Here is a 21,934-nt window from a genome sequence, read left to right as displayed (position 1 = left end):
ATTAGCATTGGCACCACTGGCATCATCATCACAGCCTTCACCACGGTAACCACCAATACCACCCAGGCCATCACCAACACCATCACCATCTCCACCATCACCCCTGTCAATATCACCATTACTATTACCACGACCACCATTAGTATTACAATTGCCACCTCTGCCAATATAACTATCAGTACCACCATCTCCACCCTCATCACTATTACCCTCGTCAATGCCATCACCACAGCTCTATTACCATCACTATTCGATCACCACCAGCTCTACTGTCACCATTAGAATTATCACCACCACCACCACCTTCATTATCTCTACCGTCATCACAAACACGAAGGCCGTCACTATCACCACCTCAGCCCTACCACATCATCAGCCCCACCATCATCACCATCACACCATCACACCACCACCCCACTCCCGCCTCCAACAACACTACCAGCATCGTCGCCAGCTCTGTCCATCACCATGGAGTGAACAGAACACACCTGGAGCAGTCATGCCCATTATTTCAGGTATCCTTGTAGAAACCCTGTGGTTTGGTACAATTATATCCCCATGGTGCCGAAGAGAAACTCCAACATGGAAAAGTTTAAAGATTGGTCAGCTGGCAACTGAGCCCCAAATCTCTGTCTTTCAAGACCTGACCCTGAGAGGGTGTGACAAGTCCACCTCCGGTCTTGGCAGGGTCCTCAGCAAAACCATCAAGTCCCCACTCCTCCCACTGGGATGTCTTTGAGGTCAAGGCCTCTGTCGTATGACTTCAACACTGTGGGATACGACGCAGAGTAGGTCCTAATACATTTGTTGAACAAATGAATGAAACCGGAAGGATTCAGATGGAAAGAGGTTTGAGTTCCCGGCAGGGCTCGGTCCTTGACCCTGTGCTTGATCTTGGGTAAGACCTTTCCTCTCTGATATGAGTTTCCACACCAGAGAACGAAGGGAGCATAGTGATTAAGATCTAGAACTCTGGAGCCTTGTGGTTCCGATCCCAACACCATCACTTTGTTGTTGTTAATCCTCACCCGAGGATATTTTTCCTTTGACTTTAGAGATAGAAGAGAGAGGGAAAGGCAGAGAGAAACATCAATGTGAGAGGAACACACTGATTGGTTGCCTCCTGCATGTGCCCGGTCCAGGGCCCAGGCCAGGGAGGAGCCTGCAACCAAGGTACGTGTCCTTGACTGGAATCGAACCTGGGACCCTCTGGCCTGCAGGCCGATGCTCTATCCACTGAGCCAAACCAGCTAGGGCCCAACACCGCCATTTAGCCGCTGTGTGATCCATGCAACGTGACTTGTCTTCTCTGTGCCTCAGTTTTCTCCCCAGCAAAAGGGGGTTAGTAGCTATGGGTTGGCTAAGGGGACAGACTGAGTTACTATCTGTAAAGCCCTTGAAACTGTGCGTGCAACACAGCAGGTGCTGCATAAGGATCTGTTGCATAAGCAAACACGCTCAGGGCTGTTCAGCAGTGACATCAAGTGACTAGGATGTTGGGACCCCTCACCCAGCCTGTCCTCTCTGAGCAACACCCAGAATGTGGCCCTTCCTAGCTGCACCCCAGACCTCTGAGTGCTCACTGGTGCCCGGTCCTCCGCTATCTTAGCCGTGACTTCATTCCTCTTCAAGGACATCCTCTGGGACAGGAAACTACCCCCCTTTCAAGCAGGGATTCGAGGGCTGGGTCTCTGGCCTGCCTGGCAGGGAACTATTCTGGGGGCAACCTGGAAGCTTCCAGGCAGCCAGGAGCCCCGGGAGTTTTGGGGGGAGTGGAACTGGTTGGCTGCCTCTTCCTCTGAACCCCGGGCCGCTGGATGTGGACTGCGGCTGCCTGTGTGTTGATAGAGAGGAAGGGAGACGGGGAGGCAGGTGCAGCCACCTCAAAGGAAGCGGGTGAGTCTTTAATTAACTCAGACCCTGACCCCTCTCTGGAGCTCCCCTTAGCCGGGGGCACCTTATCTTCTCAGCTCACTCGGACCTGCTGCTTCGTCGATTAGGGGGGCTTTTCCAGGGGTGAGAGATGGGAGTCGTGACTGGGAATGCCGGGAGAGCCGTTATTTTTAAGAGCGCGGTGTTGGAGAACTTAGACAGACAGATGGTGGTGCTTTCTGGAGTCGGGGAGGGTGAGGCTGTGCCAGGAACAGGCACCTCTCTACCCGCGGAGGCAGAGAGAGGGTAGGGGGGCACCCTCCCCTGCAGTGGGGGCGGCGCAGGGACCAGAGAAGAGACAGAGTCCTGTGGGCACGCAGAAAGGAGCCCTTAGGACAAGTTCCCCGTCCGTGGGCAGCCACCCCGCGGGAGGACTGGGCCACAGCAGGAGAGCCCCCCTATGGCACCATTTCTTTAGGTCTTGCTGGTATCTCCTCCCTCTTCTTTTTGAAACGTTCGTGCTTTGTTGCGATATCATTGTCATGTAACATGGTGTGAGCTGAAGGTGTACAATGTGTGAGGATCTGATACATGTATAGATTGTGAAATGGTTACACGATACGGTTAGTTAACACATCCTCCTTCCCACCTAATTACCATTCTGTTGCTGTTCTGCCTTCCCTTTTAAAATGTCACAGGTCACCTCTTGAGAGAGCCCTGAACCCTTGGGCATGAGTGAGGGTCTCAGATCTAAGAGGCAGGGCAGCTGAATCAACCCTGAGGAGGTGAGCCTCTACTCTGCCAACATCGCCACCTGCAAAGCTTATCCCAGGGACCCCGAAATTGGGGGCTGGCCTGGAACCCCCAGAGCTTGTGGGCCACCCTGAAATCAAGACCCAGTGCCCCTGACATCACAGCAGTCTCCAGCCGGCTGCAATTAGTCACCTGGGAAGCCTTTAAAACACACAGATGCCCAAGGCTTGGCCACTGCCATTGTTGTTGTTGTTTTTTTTAAATATATTTTATTGATTCTTCACAAAGAGGAAAGGAGAGGGATAGAGAGCTAGAAACATCAATGAGAGAGAAACACCGATCAGCTGCCTCCTGCACACCCCCCACCGGGGATGTGCCCGCAACCAAGGTACGTGCCCTTGACCGGAACCGAACCTGGGACCCTTCAGTTTGCAGGACGCTCCATCCACTGAGCCAAACCAGTCAGGGCAACACTGCCATTTTTTTTAACAGCTCCAGGAACCCAATGTGTAGCAAGGGCTGCCAACCACCGCCCTGGAGTGACTGGCAGGTGGAGGAGTCCAACCTGATGTCTCACCTCTGACTGCCTTCTTCCCAGGTTAACATCATTTGTAAAAATTGATAATAATAATTCACACGTTTACCACCTTAAATATTTCTGGTACAAAACAAGGAACCTACCCATGCATTAATCTTCACCTCTGTGCAGGACTTTCCAATTTATAACAAACTTTCTTATCTATGACCTCATTTCATTCTCGAAACAACCTGTTAAGGAGGTCTTGTTACACCCATTTTGTAGATGAGAAAACTGAGGCCCAGAGAGGGGCAGGACTTTACCCAAAGCCCCAGGCAAGTCAGCGGCAGAGCTGGGTTGGGTTCTAAGTCTCCTGACTCCAAGTCCAGTGCTTGGTCTAGGTACAATGTCAGTGGGCCCTCTAGCTGCCTGGATGTTTGTCCATCCAGAGGCACCTACTGCTCAGACCCAGGCTCACAGTGACCCCACCCAATGCCCAGCAGCAGGTGCCCTCTCCAGGGGCCAGATCCCCCCTGGGCCTCCCCCCCGCCTTTGGCATCTCAGTTCAGCTGACTGACATGCAAATTAGTTTAATTATTTCTTCTTCTAAAATAAATTATATTTTGCAGTAGCTGCAATATGTTGTGTCAGGCAAAATTACATTCAATATTTTTAAACTAATTGATGCAGCCTTGAGGAAGGCTGATTGACAGCCCAGAGCTGAGCAGGCCTGCAGCCTTAGCGATTCCTAAATTAAAATTAAACGTGCTTCGGCCTGGTGGTTCTTCCCTGTGCTGGCTCCCCATTAATCTGGGAGGTGGCAGGTGATGCCCTGGGGGGCCGAGGGGCCCAGCAGTTCAGTGGGTGCTTCAGGAAGAGACCAGACTTGGGGCAGAGAATGGCTGTGCAGTGTGGGTGGGCCTCTTACACTTTGCTCCCCGGGTCCCTTATGCGTAACAGATGGAGGAATGGACTGAGCAATTTGGAGCTGAGACTTCTGGTTTTTGCTGACAATTACGGATTGAGCCCCTTCTGTGTACCAAGGACACAACAGTGAGCAAGACCACATGGTCTCTGTCTAGTGGCAGGGACAGACAGTACTCCAGACCCTGAAAAGAGCTGAGGGATAAAGTTCAGGAGCTGTGAGAGCATGGAGCAGGGGGTCCCGCACTTGGGGAGGGGGTGTACAGGGATGTGTTCTCTGGAGTCAGTGACCTTTAGGTTGAGATCTAACTAGGAAGTAACGTGAAACCCATTGTTAAACCGATCAGGTGAAGTCCTGATGACCTTATTTAAACTTACTCTCCCACCTGACACCCCCTCCCCGGCTGTATTTCTCCCCACAGCACACGTCAACACCCCCATGTTTCTACCTGCCTACCTTGCCCATCGCCCACCTCCCCCGCTAGGAAGTCAGCAGAATTTTTGTCTGTTGTGTTTACTGCTGTAACCCCAGCACCATGTGCTGCGTGACCCTGTTCCTGCCTCTATCGCTGGACCAAGGTTTTCTCATCAGTAAAACAAATGGAGTTGGACTTGGAAGTTCTCCGTGGCTGTGAGAGAAAGAGAAGCCCAGAGAGAAAGAGAGATCGAGGCTTCAAGAGTGGGAGAGAGGAGGAGATGAGAGTGGGGAGAGGGAGGGAGGGGCAGCTCGGAGGTACCTCCTTCCCGCTCACTGGCTGTGGTGGGGGCAGGAGCAGAGCTGGACCCTCTTCTGCACCATCTATCAGCCCCTCCTCCTCCCAAAGGAATTAAATTGCATCGAAAAACACCCGGCTCTGATTAGAGCTGGCCAGCTGGGCAGGAAGATTTATCATCCCAATTACCAGCCGGCCAAGACAAGCAGGCGGGACAGTGAGGGGGGCTGGGTGAGCAGGTGGGGTGCTCTGGGGAGGGGCTTCAGAGCTGTCACGAGGGGGCTCCGTGCACACCCTGCCCTGTCCCCACTCATCTCCAGTGGAAGTGGGAGGTTGGGTGCCCTCCTCTGTCTCTAGGGGACTTTGATGATCTGTTTGGCTTCCCCAAGGAGACTGGAGGCTTTGATCTTGTTGGGGGTGGTTCAGTCCTCCCGGGGGTAGGGGAGGACGTCTGGGTGCAATGGGGGCCCTAGAATCGGGGCGGTGGGGAGGTTTTCCTCCCCAGGGCTGAGTGGTCCTGACGCTCCGGGCGGTCCTGTGGAGACTCTATGGACATCACGAAACCCTTGTTCCTGGTGGCATGTCAGGCAGTTGAGGTGGCAGAGGATCCCAGGGGTTCCCTAGTCCAAGAGGAGCCCAGGCCCGATTTGCACCCCCTGGTGATGGGGAGGTCACTGCCTCCCAAAGTGGCCCCTCCATGCAGGGCTGAGCCAAACCTCTTCTCCACTCTCGGCCTCCCTGGCACTTCTTCCACCCGTCCTGGCCCTGCCCGCCCGCCCGGCCGGTGCGCCCGCACGCATCTAAGCCGGGTCTTCCTCGCAGCTCCATCTTTCTCCTGCTCCAGGCGGGTCCCCTCCTGTCTGCCCTCCCCTCTGAACCCGACCGAATGTTGGGGACCGCACCTCTGACTAAGTCAGTCTTCTACTCAAAGACCCCCACCGATGCTCACAGGACATCAGTGACTTCTGCGTGCTCCCTCGCCCGCCTGCGCCAGCCTCTCCCAGCCCAGCCTCGGACGCCCCGTGTGCTCCTTCTCAGCAGGCCTCCAGGCCTGTGCACACAGGGCCTCTGTGTTGGGAGCACCCGAGCCCCCTTTCCGCTCAGAAAGGCTTCTTTGGCTTTGGAGACCCAGCTCAGACGTCCGCTCCTCCGCGAAAGCTTTCCTGCCTCTTTCCCTCTGGCTGGGCACCCTCCCCGCTCCTCCCGAGTGCCCACTGCCCCCTGACTCCACTCACTGTTGACATGTCTCTCCCCTGCCCACTGTGAGCTCCCCAGGTCAGTGGCCCTGTGTACCCCCCAAGTCTCAGTGCCCAGCCCTGGGCAGGTGGGTGAGGGGCCCTGAGAGAACGCTGGTTGAGGGAAACATGGTGTGGGAGGGTTACCCCTGGAGGAGAAGTGCTCTCTGCCCCCTCAAACCACTGCAACCCCTCACCCCATCCCCGGTCCTTCCTCCAGCCCCTGCAGGCACCCCTCTCTCGTCCTCCTAAGGAGCACGGGCCTGGGAGTCAGAAAGCCACCTCATCGGTGGATTTGGGCAAGTTGCTTCCCTTCCTTGGGCTCAGTCTCCCCAGCAATGAAATGGGCTGGGGGTGAGGAGGCTGGAAACCACCATCTCCAACATCCCTCTCCCCTCAGACTCGTTCTCTGGCCGTGAAAGCACCTGTTGTGAGTCAGGAGCTGTGCTAGGCGCCTTCCGTGCGTGAATCTAATGCACACGACACGAGATGTTTTATATAAAGCACTCGGCATGATAAAGCTTACAGCATGCCGGCTGGCATATCGTAAGCCTCAAATAAATAGAAACGGCGATCGCTGATAGTTATCCAATGCGGTACCATTTTATAGATGAGAAAACGAAGGCAACGAGAGGGGTGTGACCTGCCCAAACTCACAGCTGGAAGCAAGCAGCGGAGCCAGATCCTCTCCATCATGTCCTAACTGGTGGGCGCGCCCATTTAGCCATTCATTCATTAAACATTTACACGCGGCTACTACCTGCCTGGCCTGGTGTGACTGCTGAGACACAGACGAGACCCTGCCCTGGGAGAAGGCATTGTTTCCTGGGGAAGAGAGACTGACTGAATACTCCCGAGAGCACATTAGAAATCACAACACACGCTCTGGTGTAAAGGGAAAACCGGGTGCCGTAAGATGCCACTGGGCTTGGGGTGACTCGGACGGGGAAGCGTCTGGCTAATGATGAAGGCTTGGCTCTCCTGGGCACGGATGCCTGCCCTCCAGACCAGCCTAGGGCCTGCCGACCCTGGAGGAGGGAGCCGGATGCAGCCCCCAGCACCCCAGCCCCCTCTCTTTGAAGGCTGTCCCTTTACAACTGCCCTTTCCACCGAAGGATTCAGACACAAATTGTACTTTAAATTCAATATCGGTCATTAATATTTCATGATTACAAAACGTTAAAGATAATGTCAGGGAAGGAGCGTCGGCATGGGCGGAATGGAGAGGGGAGACAGCATACTAAGTGGCCTGGGAGTCTGGAGGTAATCCAGTGTGACAGGCGCGCTCCCACCCTCCCACGCTGCTCTCCAAGGGGCTCGTGCAGCTCGGCCGCTGTGTATAAATATTTCCCCTCTGATTCTTGTCACCTTATGTTTGTTGCACCCAGAGCAGGCGGGGCATGGTGACCCCTGAGCATCCCCTGCTTCTGTGGAAGTCAAATGGATGCTTCGCCCGCGGCGCAGGAGGGCAGGCCCCTCGGCACTGCACGGGGGCTCCCGCAGGCTGCCAGCACAGGCCTGGGGGGAGCCCTGGCCCCACATGGACTTGCTCTGTGACCTTGGGGCCATGGCTGTTCCCCCAGGAACCTCTGCCGGGCACCAAGGAATTAGGACTTGAGGGGCAGTGGGTGAGAGCTGGGCTCTGGAGTCAGACTGGCTGGGGCTGGAGATTTGGACCAATGGCTTCACCTCTCTGAGCCTCAGTGTCCCCGTCCACACACTGGGGATACAGCAGACTCGACACCTCTTAGGGGGAAGATTCAGTGAGCACGTCACTGTACAGTGCCTGGCACAGAGTCAGTGCGTAAGTGACGTGCATAGTCAAGATCGATAGGTCCCACTAACTGAGCACTTAGTAAGTACTGGGCTAAGTTCTCTCCTTGCATTTTCCTACTTAATCCCCCACCCGCACTGTGCAGTGGGAGCCATTCCTTTCCCCACTGATGAGTATCCTGGTGAGGGCTGGGCAGGGGTTATGGAATACAACTCAGAGGTGGGGGTGTCTCTAGCCCAGTGACCAGTCTTCCCCTTCCCCATGGTCAGTAGTTGGGGACTGGTGGGTGGGACAGGGGTGGGCGCAGAGAGCAGCGAGTACCAGGGGAAGGGGGCCCACACAGCAATACTGTGTTGGGAGCCGGGTAGACTTGGTCCAAATCCCAGCTCTGTCACTGCACATCTTTGGGCACGTCTCCTAACTTTCGGAGCCTCAATTTTCCCAACAGTAAAACGGGTGCTGATCTGTTACTGATTATGATTCGAGAAAAGTAATTGCTAGAAAGCGACTAGCCCTGAATGTGCATTAGGTAAACACTGTAAATGTTTATGGGGGAGAGTCCCCCACATTCTTCCGCCGGTGGAACGGCAGCGATGCGGCTTTTCTATGCTGCTCTAGCTGCTCTCTGACAGGGACCCACTTTCCCCAGGAGCGGCTGTGCTGTGCTGTGGTGGGTGGGCCATCAGGTGGTGTGACGGCTGCTGGAGGAGATGTTTGTGGGAGGGAGAGGAGGCATCTCTGTCCAGCAGCCTGGCCAGTCCCCCTGGCTGCCCAGGGAGCAGTTCAGGGAGGCAAGGGGGGGAGCTGTCTTCTCCCCAGCCCAGCCGCCACTTCCTCTCCAGCCACCTTTGTTACTGGCCTTTCATGTGGTGGCAGAGTGGATTCAAAGGCTTGGGAGCAGCAGGCACTGAGGTTTGAGCCAGCTTTGTATTTTCTTTTAAACTGAAGTTGAAAGAGACGAAGGGAACTTCAGCCTAGGGACTTCCTCGGCCCCAGCCCTGGGATGGCTGGTGGGGCCTGCAAAGTGGGAGGGCAGCTGCGGAAGGAGGAGAAGGCAGGAGGCTCACAGGGCCAGGAGGGGCTTGGGGCCTAGGAGGTGCGGAGGGGAGTTTGAAAATCGGCCGCCTGAGGCTCAGAGACCGAGGACTCCTGTTGTCATGATTGCTGACTGGCGGCTCTGCTGGCTTCTGAGACCTTGACAGCTGCCAGGGTGTGGGAGCTTGGAGAGCAGGTCTGGGCAGCCTCGTGTGGCTATGGCGGAGGCCTGCAGCTGCCCTCTCCCCTCTCCTGCGGCTCCGTGAATCCCTCTGCTCTTAGCTCCTCACCTCAATGGCCTTACTTATCTGGACCCCATGTCTCAGGACTCCCCCGCCTTTCTCTCCCAGTTCACACTCCTTCCCAGCGGCACCAAAGTGTGCCTGTGACACACACACACACACACACACACACACACACACACTCTTTCCTCTTCTGGAAACTCAGGCCAAGCACCTGGGAGCCCTCCGTGACCTCTCTCCATCTCTTAGTTCCACACCATCCTCGGCAGGTCCTGCTGGCTCTCCCTTCATCCTGTCTCTGAAAGCTGACCACTTCTTCCCTCCTCCATAGCTCCTGCCCTGGGCCAGGCCACTGGCGTGTCCTCCTTGCACCCTGGCATTTGGCTAGCGGATCCCTGCTTTCCATTCTCAATGCAGCAGCCAGAGGCACCCTGTCAGACTTCGGCCTTCTCTGCTTAACTCTCCCCACCAACTCCCACCTCACTTGGAGTAAAGGCCGAAGACCCTACAATGACTGACCACTCTGCCCCTCACTACACACTGGCCTCCTTGCTGACCCTGCAACAGGCCAAGCAAACTGCCACCTCAGAGGGTTTGCACTGGCTGTTCCTCCTGCCGGAACACTCTTCGCTTAGATATCAGCATGACTCCTCAGTTTACTGAGGTCTCTGTTGAAATGCCTCTTTCCCAGAGAGGCCTTCTCTTAAGAGAAACAACCCCCGACCCCCCGCCTTCCCCTGCTCTCTTCTCTCCCTTGACTCGATGTCCACCTTTTCTCTCCATTTGTTCACAGGCTCGCTTCCCCCAGGAAGACAGAAGCCTGTCTGTCTTGTTCAGGGCTGTATCCTCAGCCTGTAACACAGGACTTGGTACGCAGTGGGTGCTCAATAAATGCTGAGGGAAGAAACCAGCCTCAAGACTGGCCCTGCTATTTTGGCCTGGATCCTTCCCACATTTCTCTGTTCCTGCCCATTGCCTTTTAAAAATATATATTTTTATTGATTTCAGAGAGGAAAGGAAAGGGAGAGAAACATCAATGATGAGAGTCATTAATTGTTATCTCCTGCACGCCCCCTACTGGGCATTGAGCCTGCAACCGGAGCATGTGACCTGACTGGGAATCAAACCATGACCTCCTGGTTCATACGTCAACACTCAACAACTGAGCCACAGCGGCTGGGCCTGCCCACTGACTTTTGCCTTCCTCCCACTCTGCCATCTTTGCAGGGTTCTTCCTCTTTGCCCCGCCTCACCCTGCCCCCCAGCCCTCACCCTTCTCTCCATCCTGCCCCCTCCATGGCCAGCACCGTGATGTTGTGCCAGCCGGCAGTCTCACGGTCCAGTCCCTTGCCCGTCACGATGGCACCTGTGTCCGCATCGATGTCAAAGATCTGGTCCAAATCCGAGTCTCGGTCAATGGCATACCTGATGGAGGCAGGGCGGGGCTGACTGAGGTGCGCCGGCACCAGATGGAACCCGCGCCATGTCCCTCGCCCTGCCCTGCCCTATCGCCAAGAAGGACACCTGCGTGGGAGGCACAAGGAGCAGAGCAAGCCTTTCCACCAGAGGAGGGTGGAAAGGTTCTGGGTTTGCATCTCAGCTGCACTGGGTGCCTGCTGTGTGCCCACTGGCAGCCTCAGCGTTTCTGAGCCTCAGTCTCTTCATTGGGTAACTGGGCTAACGGCTGTTTCAAGGGCTGGAAGTAGGCAGAGTCACTGAAGGGAGTTAACACTCGCTGGATATACGATTCTTATGTTTCTTTAAGCAGTGATCCTGGAATTGGGCCTGAGAAGGGGGAAGCTGTTTATGGGGCAGGGGGAACAGAGGGTGCAAAGGTAGGTGGTGAGAATTATTCAGGAAAGGGAAAATGATGCAAAACGGTTAGAACAGGGAAGGGGAGAGTTAGGCACCAGAACACGCAGGCCACAGGATTCAGAGGTTGGACAGGGACGGGGGGCCAGGAGGAATTCTGAGCAGGGAAAAGGGGTGGGCTCTGGGTCACGAGGCTCTCTCTGGCTGCCTGGGCGTGGAAGCCCCCGATCAGGGACTTGGGCGAGTGATGCTGCATCTAGTGGGTCTCGGGGAGGAGCCGGCTGGCTGCCCCCTCCCGCCCTGCCTGCACAGCATGCAGGAACTAATCTGCGGCTTTCAGCTGCCCAGTGAAAAAGCCCTTTGTTCTGCCTTCTTCCCGGGCCTTTGTGTGGCGGCTCCAGGCCTGAAAGGCCCGTGTCCAACACATGTCTCGGGCGGCAGCCCAGAGAGGCCCCGCCAGCGCTGGCTGACGCTTCCTGAGCTGATAACGCAGGCGGGTGCCGCCAGGCTGCGTGGCCCACAAAGGCCTCGAATGCCAAGCAAGGGCTCTTTGTGCGGCAGGACAAAGCCGCCTGGTGGGCAGGGTTCAGCCTGAGGCTCTGCCCCTGCCCCCCCCGCCTCCCAGCAGGAGAAGAGGGGCCCTTTCCCCACCTCCCAGAGTGGGCAAGACCACCAGAAACACCCCTGCTGGGAGCCCAAAGCCCTGACATGACCCTTCAATGGGGCCTTGGCTGCATTACCAAACTTCTATGGGCCTCCGTTTCCTCGTCTGCTGAACGGGGATGATGACACCCAGTGGGACTGCACAGGTCTGAGAGGAGTCCACTGCTACTTATTCTGTCTGTGTGACCTTGGACAAGTCACTGGGCCTCCGTGGCCTCTGTGTGCTTACCTGGGGAAGGGTGTGATTAATACCTGCCACTGGTGTGGACTGTAGGAGGTGATTCACAGATCTGGGCATAGGTGACAGCCCTTCTTATTAAAAAAAATTAATTAATCCTCACCTGAGGATATGCTTAATTTTTAGAGAGAGGGGTAGGGGGGGGAGAGAGAGAGAGAGAGAGAGAGAGAGAGAGAGAAGACACATAGATTAGTTGCCTTCCGTACTGTGCCCCAACCAGGGGGCGAACCTGCAACCTAGGTACATGTCCTGACTGGGAGTCGAACCAGCAACCTTTCATCACTTATATGTGACGATGCTCCAACCAACGGAGCCACACCGGCCAGCGCTATTCTTTTCATAGTTACTGTGGTCGTGGAGCTGAAGGCTGTGGGGAACGGCAAGGGCTGTGCACACGGCCATAGTGGGCAGTGCAGCCCGTCTCCTGAGTCCCATTTAGTGCCTTTTCTTAACCCTAAACTGCTAAGCCAACACCGGCCTTGCCCCTGACCAGCCTCGGTCCTGTGGGTGATTGTGTGTGGGAAGGTTCAAATAGTTTGCAGCTTGCTTTTCCTCTAGCCAGCCCTCCATTCATTCCTGTACGCCCAGCCATTAACGGAGTGCCTTCTCTGTGCTGCTCTGTTTTAGGTCCTGGGAATAAAGGGGCAAACGAGACAAATGAGGTCGTGCCTGGCATCCCGTAAGGCTGATAGCATCTCCCTGTTTTGCAGATGAAGACACTGAGGCTCAGAGAGGACACCTGCCAAGTGTAAGACCGCCAGTGTGTCCTGACAAAGGTGCCAGGCTGAAGGGGGAAGTGGGGGTGAAGTCCAGCCAGTGTCCTGCTTGCCAAGTCGTGTGTCCTCGCCCAGGGAGCATCTTCTCAAGAGTGCCATATGGGCCAGTGATGACCCTGTCCAAGGTTGCACAGGGACTGTCACAGAACTGGGATTCGTACCCGCATTTGGGACTCTAGACCAGAGTTCTTTCTAGCTGTTGACCCATCCACAGCGGCAGCACGTGGAGCCTCAGGTCCCCTTTGCCCCCAGCCCGGCCCTGTCAGATGTCTGCATCCAAAGAAGGTAGAAGCAGCCTCTGAGTGTCAGCTCAGCTGGAAGGGACTATGGAGACCTCCTCCTGAATTTTCAGGCAGGAGAATGGAGTCCAGGGGAGTGACACAACCTGGGGCTCCTGATGAGGGGATCGGGGTTGGGCATGAGGCAGGGCTTGTGGGAGGTTGCCCACTGCCTCCTATTGCTTCTCCTCATCCCTCCTTTCTGCTCACTCGCTCCTCTCCTTTCCCTCCTCCAATCCTCCTCCCCTCCAGCTTTTCTCTTTTGTTCCTTCCCAGAGAGGAAGGGGGGCCTGGAATCTAAGTGGAGGCAGCTGTTCCCAAGGCCAAGGGGGAGGGGCCGCTATTAACCAGCTAAGGACTTGGGGCTGCAGGTCACTGTGGTTGGCTGAGCCCAGGTGGTTTTGTTCCAGCTCAGGGAGCCAGCCAGTGAGTGGGAGGGTAGGGGGATGGGCACGGCATGTGGCAAGGAGTGTGGCCTGACAAGCGTGGGGGCAGCGTGGGGTGGGCAGAGGCTTGTGTGCCACACGTGCAGGGGCATGAGTTGTGTGTCTGGTCTGCGTGGTGGGTGGAAAGTGTGTTTGGCTTGACTAGGTGAGTGGTGTGCGTGTCTGTGTGTGTGAGATACTGTGTTACAGTCGGAAGAGCAAAGGTTTAAGAGGCAGCTGCTCAGCCCTGAGTCTGGATCCAGGCCCAGGTTGACCCAGGTAAGTCACTTCCTTCTTTGAGCCTAATTTTCAGCAAAATAAAGATGATAGCCGAAACCGGTTTGGCTCAGTGGATAGAGCGTCGGCCTGCGGACTGAAGGGTCCCGGGTTCGATTCCGGTCAAGGGCATGTACCTGGGTTGCGGGCACATCCCTGGTGGGGGATGTGCAAGATGCAGCTGATCGATGTTTCTCTCTCATCGATCTTTCTAACTCTCTCTATCTCTCTCCCTTCCTCTCTGTGAAAAATCAATAAAATATATTTAAAAAAAATAAAAATAAAATAAAGATGATAATCCTACCTGGCCAGTTGGGAGGAGTAAATATCGAGCTGGAGTTCCAGGAAAATTACTTCGTGGGCGAGAATTATTGTTATTCTAATTTTTATTCAGAAATGCCTGGCGAGGGGTACACAGAAGTCCCTCCAACCAGTGTGTGGTCTGCGTGCTTGGGAATGGGAGGAGCCATGTATGGACGTTGGAGGATTGCCAAGTGGCCTGAGAAGATAGGAGGCCCCCGTGGGTCTAGAACAGTGGTCGGCAAACTGCGGCTCTCGAGCCACATGCGGCTCTTTGGCCCCTTGAGTGTGGCCACGAAGTTTCAATCGCACTGTATGTGCACGCCCGCACGTGGTATTTTGTGGAAGAGCCACACTCAAGGGGCCGCAGTTTGCTGACCACTGGTCTATAAGATTCTGTTCAAATCTCACTATCCTGCTTCTCATCGGTCAGCCAGGACCTGGAAAGCAGGAAGGGGGACCAGAGCAGGCGGGGGTGGGAGAGTGCAGTGAGAGAACATGGCATGTCAGCTAGTGAGCGCGTGCCCACACGTGTGCAAGGGAGGCCTGGGGGGTGAGGGGTGGGCAGGAGTGCAGATCTGGCGCCCACCTGCCTGGGTTTGAAACCTGGCTGTGTGACTTTGGGCAAGTCATTTAATCTCTCTCTTCTTCAGTTTCCTCCTCTTAAAAATGGAGACGGTGATAGTGATGATGGTACCCACTTCACAGGCTGGTTGTGAGATCAGACAAGTGACTACCAATAAAACACATAACAGCAGTGGGCACCTGCCATGTCATGTACCAACGGGCTCTTCCTTTTATTTGCCAAGCAAGACTTTGTGCCAGGCCTGTGTAAAGGCTTTATGCGTTAAGCTCCTCAAATCCTCCCAGGCACTCTCACCCCATTCTACAGATGAGGAAACTGAGGCTCAGAGAAGCCAGGTTTCTAGCCCTGGGGCAAAAGGGCTGGTTAGTGGCAGAGTCGAGTTCCTCGGCCACGTCTGTCCAGAGCCGCAGGTCTAGGAGACCCTCCTTAGGGCCACCCAGGTACACCTGCCAGCGCCCACATGCCACACAGGCTGCCCAGGGTAGGGTGGGGAGGGTACTGCTCCCTGTCTGGGGTGCGCGCGGGCGGGCATGGACACCACATACATATGTGCATAGACAGACAGTGCACACAGGCATAATAAACATGAAAGTCTGCAGGTTCTGCTGTGTACAGCCTTCCTGGTGCTCCTGTGTGTGGGCTCATGTACACACACACGCAGCAGGCTGAACAATGCAGACCCTACCTGAGCTACAAGCGGGGGGCACCCTTTAGCTATGAAAGGGCTGCCTCCCCAAATCCAGGGATTTCTCTCTGCTCACTCCCTCCTGCCTGCGACTCTTTCCCTCTTCCCCATCACCCTTAAGGCACACTTCAAAGCCTACACACGATGCCTAGACATTTGTATGTGGTTAGTACTGGTCGCAGAACGAAGGGGAGAAACAGTGTCCAGACCACCAAGGAAAATGGTAATATCCAAACCCGTAATCCTCCCTCCGGCCCTGGGAGCACCAAGCACAGAACCTGGAGCCTAGTAGACACTACATGCCCATTCTTTGAGCAAATGAATGAGGCAGGTACGATCACGATGCCCGTCTTAGAGATGGGAAAACAGGCTGGGAGCGGGGCAGGGATTTCCCCAGGACTCTACAACTGAACTGGGATTCAGACCAGATCTTCGTGATCCCAAAGCCCACGCCCGTTCTGCCGCACCCACTGTGGAGTGCTGGAGCACATTAGGGTTCTCTCCCTCGGGTCCGGGGTGGGCTTTCCTGTTTCTGATGTTCAAAGGAGACTCACATGGCTGCCTCTTCCAGAGTTGGGCCCATCGGAACACTTTCCTTCCTCCCTCGAGAGCTTTATCCAAGGCTGCCCACTGCCGAGGGATCAAACCCCACTCCCTCACCTGACATCAAGGTCCTTCACAGCCTATCCCTGTCCTCATCCCCCAACCCCTCTCATGTGAGCTCATCTAGCTGATCTTCCTGCTCCTGAACGTAACCTCCTGGCTCCATGATTCTGCTCCTACCCCCTGGCCCTCACCATCACTCCACCCCGGGGTGCCCCCTTCCTATTCCACTTCATCCTTTCTGGCCCTGTGAGGCCACCTGGGGGAAGCCTGTGTTCACGTCTCTCCTTGATGAGAGAGAACTCGCCCCTCCCTGAAACTCTTTAGTCCTCACGCCCCTGTCTCAGCCCAAACCCACTCAGACTTAGATCTGTCACCAGATTCATATACATGGCAGCCTAGTCTTTCCGTTGACCCATGTCTGACTCATCTCTGTGCCTCATGCACTGGGGAAGGCACGGCACAAGTTTGGCCACTGCGTTAACCACAGAGAGAGAGTAACAGCAGGGGCGATACGGCAGGAGGATGGACTCAAGAAGGGACAATCATGGGTTAAAGCCCATTCCTTTCCCTTTCAGGATGAGTGACACTGGATGAGTCACTTCTCCTCTCTGACCTTCAGTTTCTTCATCTGTAAAACGAGTAAAATAGATTCTGAAGCACAGATGCAACCCTGTGTGGCACCTTCCATCTCCCCCGCGCCGGGACTCAGAAAAACCATCCTGTACATGCAGTTCTGTATTTCCCAGGCGCCTACTGTGCAAGGCCAAACCTCCCAGGATACCACTTCATGCCTTCATTTCCAGGAACACACGATGCTTGTTCCTGCCTCAGGACCTTTGCACCTGCACTTCCCCACGTCTTTGCATGGTTGGCTCTCTTTACCATATAATCTCAGCTCATTTATCAACTCCTTGATAGGTCAATCCAAATAGCTCCCTGTGGCCTGCAAACCCCCTATCCTACGACTCTATTTCCTTCATAGCTCTTATAAGCAACTAGAGGCCCGGTGCATGAATTCGTGTACAGGTGAGGTCCCTCGGCCTGGCCAGCGATTGGGGCCTATTGGGGCCTGCCGAAGGGGGGGCGGAGCACGGGAGGTTGGCTGTGGGAGCTCACTGACTATCAGGGGAGAGCTCCTGTGTTGAGTGTCTGTCCCCTGGTGGTCAGTGCATCATCATAGCTACCGATCGACCAGTTGTAACAGTCACTTAGGCTTTTATATATGTAGATGATCCCATGTATCACTTGTTGACTGTCTCCCCTCAGGAGAAGGCAAAGCCCATGTGGTCAGGGATAGGGTCATCACCATTTCTGCATTTCCTGGAACAATGCTGGACACGACTCAATTCATAGGTGTTGGCTGAATCCATGACCCTAGGAACTAGGGAGCTGGGACATAAGCCAGGCCCTCGGGAGCACGTGTGGCCTCTGAGGACCCGTCTCTGTCTCCCTAGCCTCTCACTGGCTTCCTTTTCTATGTTTGTCTCTACAGACTAGGCACCCTTCTCCAGCTCTGCCCTTGGCTGAGTCATCTCGGTGGTGTCCCCAGGCCTGGCTCAGGGCCTGGCACGGAGGAGGAGTTGGGTAAATGTTTGTGGTGTTAAATTGGACCTGTCTCAAGGTTCTCACCGCCTCCACATCTGAGGAGCCCCAGGGAAGGGGCCAGAAGGAGAGATGAAAGAAGGTTTCAAAGTTGGCCCTTTCAGTGCTGATAAAAGCAGGCGGGAAGGGAGGGGCGGAGGAGGGAGATGACTGAAGGGGTACAGAGAGCGATATTGGAGAGGAGGGGAGCAGGTGGGCGGGAGCACTGACCTGGGAGGCAAGGAGTCGGCTCCTACTCCTGGCTCTTACCTCACTGTGAGAGCCCAGGGAAGCCTCCTCCTCTCTCTGGGCCTCAGTTTCCTGGCAAATGGTGAGAATGCCCTCCCACCTGCCCCAAGGTCTGGGGCCCAGCCAGAGGCTGAGGGGGAGGTTGAAAGACTGTGCCAACAGCCTGGGTGGAAGGGCGGTGGAGGAGTTCAAAGGCAGGACAGCTGTGGCCACAAGAAGGGTACAGCCAGCCCAGGGACAGAGTCTGAGCTCCTCAGCCTGCCCTGGAGGCCCGTCAGATTTTACCTTGGCTGCTCACTCCTCAGGCCACTGTAGCTATCACAGCCCGCTCTTCCCAGGCACACAACCACTCCTCTGCCTCCGTACGTCTGCACATGCCGTTCCTCTGCTGGAATGCTCGTCCCTCATGTTTACATCTGACCAGACCCAGGTACTCAGCCCAGCTCCATTCCTGTCGCCTCTAGGACTTGGCTCCCGAGCCCGGAGGGTATCACCCGGTCTGGGAGCCGCTGGGCAGCTAGTAGGATGGTGTCTGTGTCCTCACCTGGGGCTGCCACATAAGGTTGCACAGGTTGCGTGTGCACTTCCATCTCCAAGACACAGCCGTCACACAGATGACGAGGGCTTGTCACCCATCTGGATTCCTGTCAGACTAACTTCCCTCCCCTCTCTCTCCAGTGCTCAGCACAGAGCTGGGCATACGGTGGGCTCAGAGGTCATTCACTGACGATGTACAGGGGGTGTAGCGGGGACGCAGGGGGCTCCAGGAACTCCTTCTCATCTGTGCAATGGTAGCCATCCCCTCCACCCTTGACCTCCCCCACTGGATCAGGTTCTTCTACAACCCTTTTCCCTTTCTATTCTATCCGACCTCTTCCAACCAAAGCCACCGTCAGGGGTTCCCCAACCCCGTCTCCCCTCCCCTCTACCCTCCTGTCTCCATCCCGGCTCTGCCCCTCTCTCTACCTGTGTCTGTCTCTATCTTGCCAGGGAGGTCCATGTCTCTCTTAGCTACTCTTGTCCTCGTTCTACTGGCTCTCCTCTCTCTCACATCTCTTCCTCTCATTGTTCGCCTTCCCACATCTCCACGAGTGTCTCTCTCTCTCTGTCTCTTTCCTCAGTCCGTCTCTTTTCACATTTCACCCACTCACCACACATTCAGTGTGTGTCCACTGAGTGCTGGGCATCGGGCCAAACCCCGAGGATACAGTGGTGAACACACAGGCATAAGTCCTCACCCTCATGGAGCGTATCTTTCCATGGGAGAGACAAACAAAGTCATTAGAGAACAGGCGGTGTGTTAGATGGTGAAGGCGAACGAGGACCATGGGAAAGAGGAAAGGCGATCTGAAGGGTTGGGGCTGGGGATGAGGTAGGGCTGACACTGTAAAAAGGGTGTCAGGGGAGGCTTCACTGAGGAGGCCTCGCGCTTGAGCAGAGACCTGGAGGAAGTGAGAGGACAAGTCCTGGCCGTGTTCAGGTGAAAACATTCGGGCGGGGGATCAGCAGCGGCAAAGGCCCTGAGGCAGAGGTGAGCTTGGTGTACCTTGGAGCCTGCGAGCAGGAAGGAGGGCTGTGTGTGTGGGGGTGTCTGAGAGGTTTACCGCGAGGCCACAGCTCACAGGGTCTGGAGGTCATTGTCAGGGCTTGTTCTTATTCTGAGCCAGAGAGGTGAGGGCGTGGGGCAGAGGAGGGCCATGCTCTGATTTACATTTGAGCTGTTTCAACCTGGCCCTGTGCCGATTCTAGGTTCCAGAGGGGTGAGGGCAGGAGCAGGGAGACCCAAGGGCAACTGTGACAATCCTGGCGAGAGGAAGAGGAGCCAGGCTCAGGGGCGGCGGGAGGGGGTGAGAAGCAGTCAGATTCTGGATGTGTTTAAAGGGGAGATGACAGAGTCGGCTGATGGCTTGGAGGGCGGTGAGAAAGACGGGAGTTGAGGATGTCGCCAACATTTTTTGATGGAACTGGAAGAAAGGAGTGGGTTTTTTGTTGTTGTTTGTTTGTTTTTCCGGGAGCAGCTGAGAGCTCAGTTCCAAACGGGAGTCTGAGGTGTCTAGGGGGGATCCAGGGAGCAGTGGAGAGGGAGAGCTGGGGCAAGACAGTGGAGCTGGGAGTCAGGGGCACCTCCACTTGGCCCTGAGTCCCTGGCCTATCTGTGACCGACCTCACAGGGGCTTCCTTTGTCTCAGAACTCCAGCTGTGCCCTCTCTCTCTCCCCTCCCCCCATCCAGCATCTCCTCCTTCCCTCCCGACCCGGCCCCCTCCCGCTCGGCCCACACGAGTGCAGGGGCGGTAGCTGGAGAGCAGGCAGCAGGCGTGGCCCCGGGCGGGGGTCTCACCGGACGGGCCGGTTGGCGGCGTCGGGGTCCCGCGCAGTCACCACGCCGACCAGGGAGCCCACCTGCGCGTCCTCCTGCACCTCCAGGAGGCCGGAGGGCGGCCGGAACTCGGGGGGCTCGTCCACGTCGGTCACCGTCACGCGCACAATCGCCTGGTCGCGGAATGTGCCCAGGTCAGCGAAGCGGGGGTCCACGAACTTGTTGAGGGCCTCCAGGACCACCGTGTGCACCGGCTGGGACTCGAAGTCCAGGCGCTGGAGGAGGAAGCAGTGGGCCAGTGAGGGGGCGGGGTCCCCTGGGGCCCTGACTGACCCCCCCACCCCCCACTCCCGAGGTGGACCCAGAGGGAGGGCTGGCCCCAGGCCATGTGCAGACCCACTGCTCTCTGGTTACAGGTCCCTGCAGGACCCTCTTGCCTTGGGACACAGACACTCAGGGCTAAACCGTACTAACATCCTGACTTTCACTACTCAGCACAGTATGTTGGGACATTTCATTTCTTAATTTACAAAGCGCCTACTGTGTGCCAGGGCTTTAAACATATTAACTTATCTAATTTTACAACACCCCTCGAGGCTTGTATTGTTATCTCATTTCACACATGAAGAAACTGAGGTCTAGAAGTCTGTAACTTGCCCAAGATCACTTAGGCAGTCATTGGCGGAGGCTAGATTCAAACCCAGGCAGTGCGGCTCCCAAGTCCTTACCCCACAAGAGGAAAGGGTGGTGGCTCTGCTGCTGCCCAGCTGTGTGTTTGTGGGCATCTATTTGGCTGCTCTGGGCCCCAGGTGGGAGGATTAGAGGCCATATTCCCTGGTACATAGGCGGCAGCAGCTAATGCGAGTTGAGCCGGCTAAGCCAGGCTGCCTTAGAGCTTTCCCAGAGAGCTGGCTAAGCCCACACTGAGCCCCGCTTCTCATCGGGAGTGCTGATGGGTGACCCTCTGATGAATGAGCTCCGGGGCTGTGTTGGCTCTGGCCTTCTAAAGACAATGCCTCACAGTAGCGGTTTTCAGTCGCTGTGCCGCAAGAATTTTTAACACCGGCAATACCTGACTATTTAGTCAGGGGCACTGACCTCTTTCCCCTTAGATTGTCAAAGAAAAAAATGACAAGAGCCAACACAACAATAACCATCCAGTGTGAACGAATCAAGATCATACCTATCTTTTTGTCAGATCGGCAAAAATTATAATATGTTGTGTGGTACGCCGCAGAATTTTAGTAATTAGTTTATGTGTGCCATGAGATGAAAAAGGCTGAAAATCGCCGCCTGACAGCAAAGAGAAATTGCCATGGTGGGGCTGCAGGCACCTCAGTTGCGTGGTGGGGGAGCTCTCTGAGTACAAGGGTGACCTTCCTAGAGATTAGCCTGGTGTGTAGGGACCCGCCTTTCCTCTCAGAACCTCCCACCCCCCACCTTTTCCAGCAGCAAAAATTGCCACCTCCTTCCTCCCTCCTTCCTGTTGCCTGGGAAATCAGGATGCAGGGAGGCAGGCAGTGGCCTGGCCTGAGAGTGAGCGATGGGTTCTGGAGCCAGGTCATCAATCAGGCAGGGCTCTGCTCCCTGAGCCAGCACTGACTCCACAGAGACACCTTAGGCGCCAGTGTTGGAGCTGGAGGGAGAGGCCCTGAGTGGGGGGGTGGGGGGTGGGCGCAGCACTGGGGGTGAGAGCAAGCAAGTGCTATGCTGAAGCCCCACGGCTGGGGATGGAGCCTGATTCTACTGCTCTGTGATACTGTGCCTCTCTGGGCCTCCAATTCCCCATCTTACAGTGCGGAGACTCACTGTACAGTGAGATCAGAAGACTGAAAACCACATAGTGTTTAAAAGGGTGGATTCTGGAGCCAGACTGCCTGGGCCCACATCCCTACTCTGCTCTGCAAGATGCATGACCTTGGATGCACAGGATGGAACTCCTTGGAGTCTATGAAATGGACAATGATAGTACCTCAAAGAGACGATGTAGGGATGGAATGAATTAATACATGGAAAGCAGGTGAAGGGTGCCTGGCACATTGTAAACACTTTATTATAAACTAGAGGCCTGGTGCA

The 21,934-nt window shown here is 55.6% G+C and overlaps 1 protein-coding gene across 1 annotated transcript in view; it reads right to left on the bottom strand.

Moving 5' to 3' along the window:
- CDH22 (cadherin 22) overlaps positions 1-21,934 on the bottom strand; it is a 68,664-nt gene that overhangs the window by 9,708 nt on the left and 37,022 nt on the right. The window contains 2 exon segments of the mRNA XM_006091354.3: positions 10,357-10,490; positions 19,880-20,133. Of these exon segments, the coding sequence (XP_006091416.1) occupies positions 10,357-10,490; positions 19,880-20,133 (388 nt within the window).

This window comes from Myotis lucifugus, unplaced genomic scaffold, assembly GCF_000147115.1.
Source record: "Myotis lucifugus unplaced genomic scaffold, Myoluc2.0 scaffold_90, whole genome shotgun sequence".
NCBI lineage: Eukaryota > Metazoa > Chordata > Mammalia > Chiroptera > Vespertilionidae > Myotis > Myotis lucifugus.
Note: the sequence above shows the minus strand (reverse complement) of the source record. Positions and strands in the feature narration are given on the sequence as shown.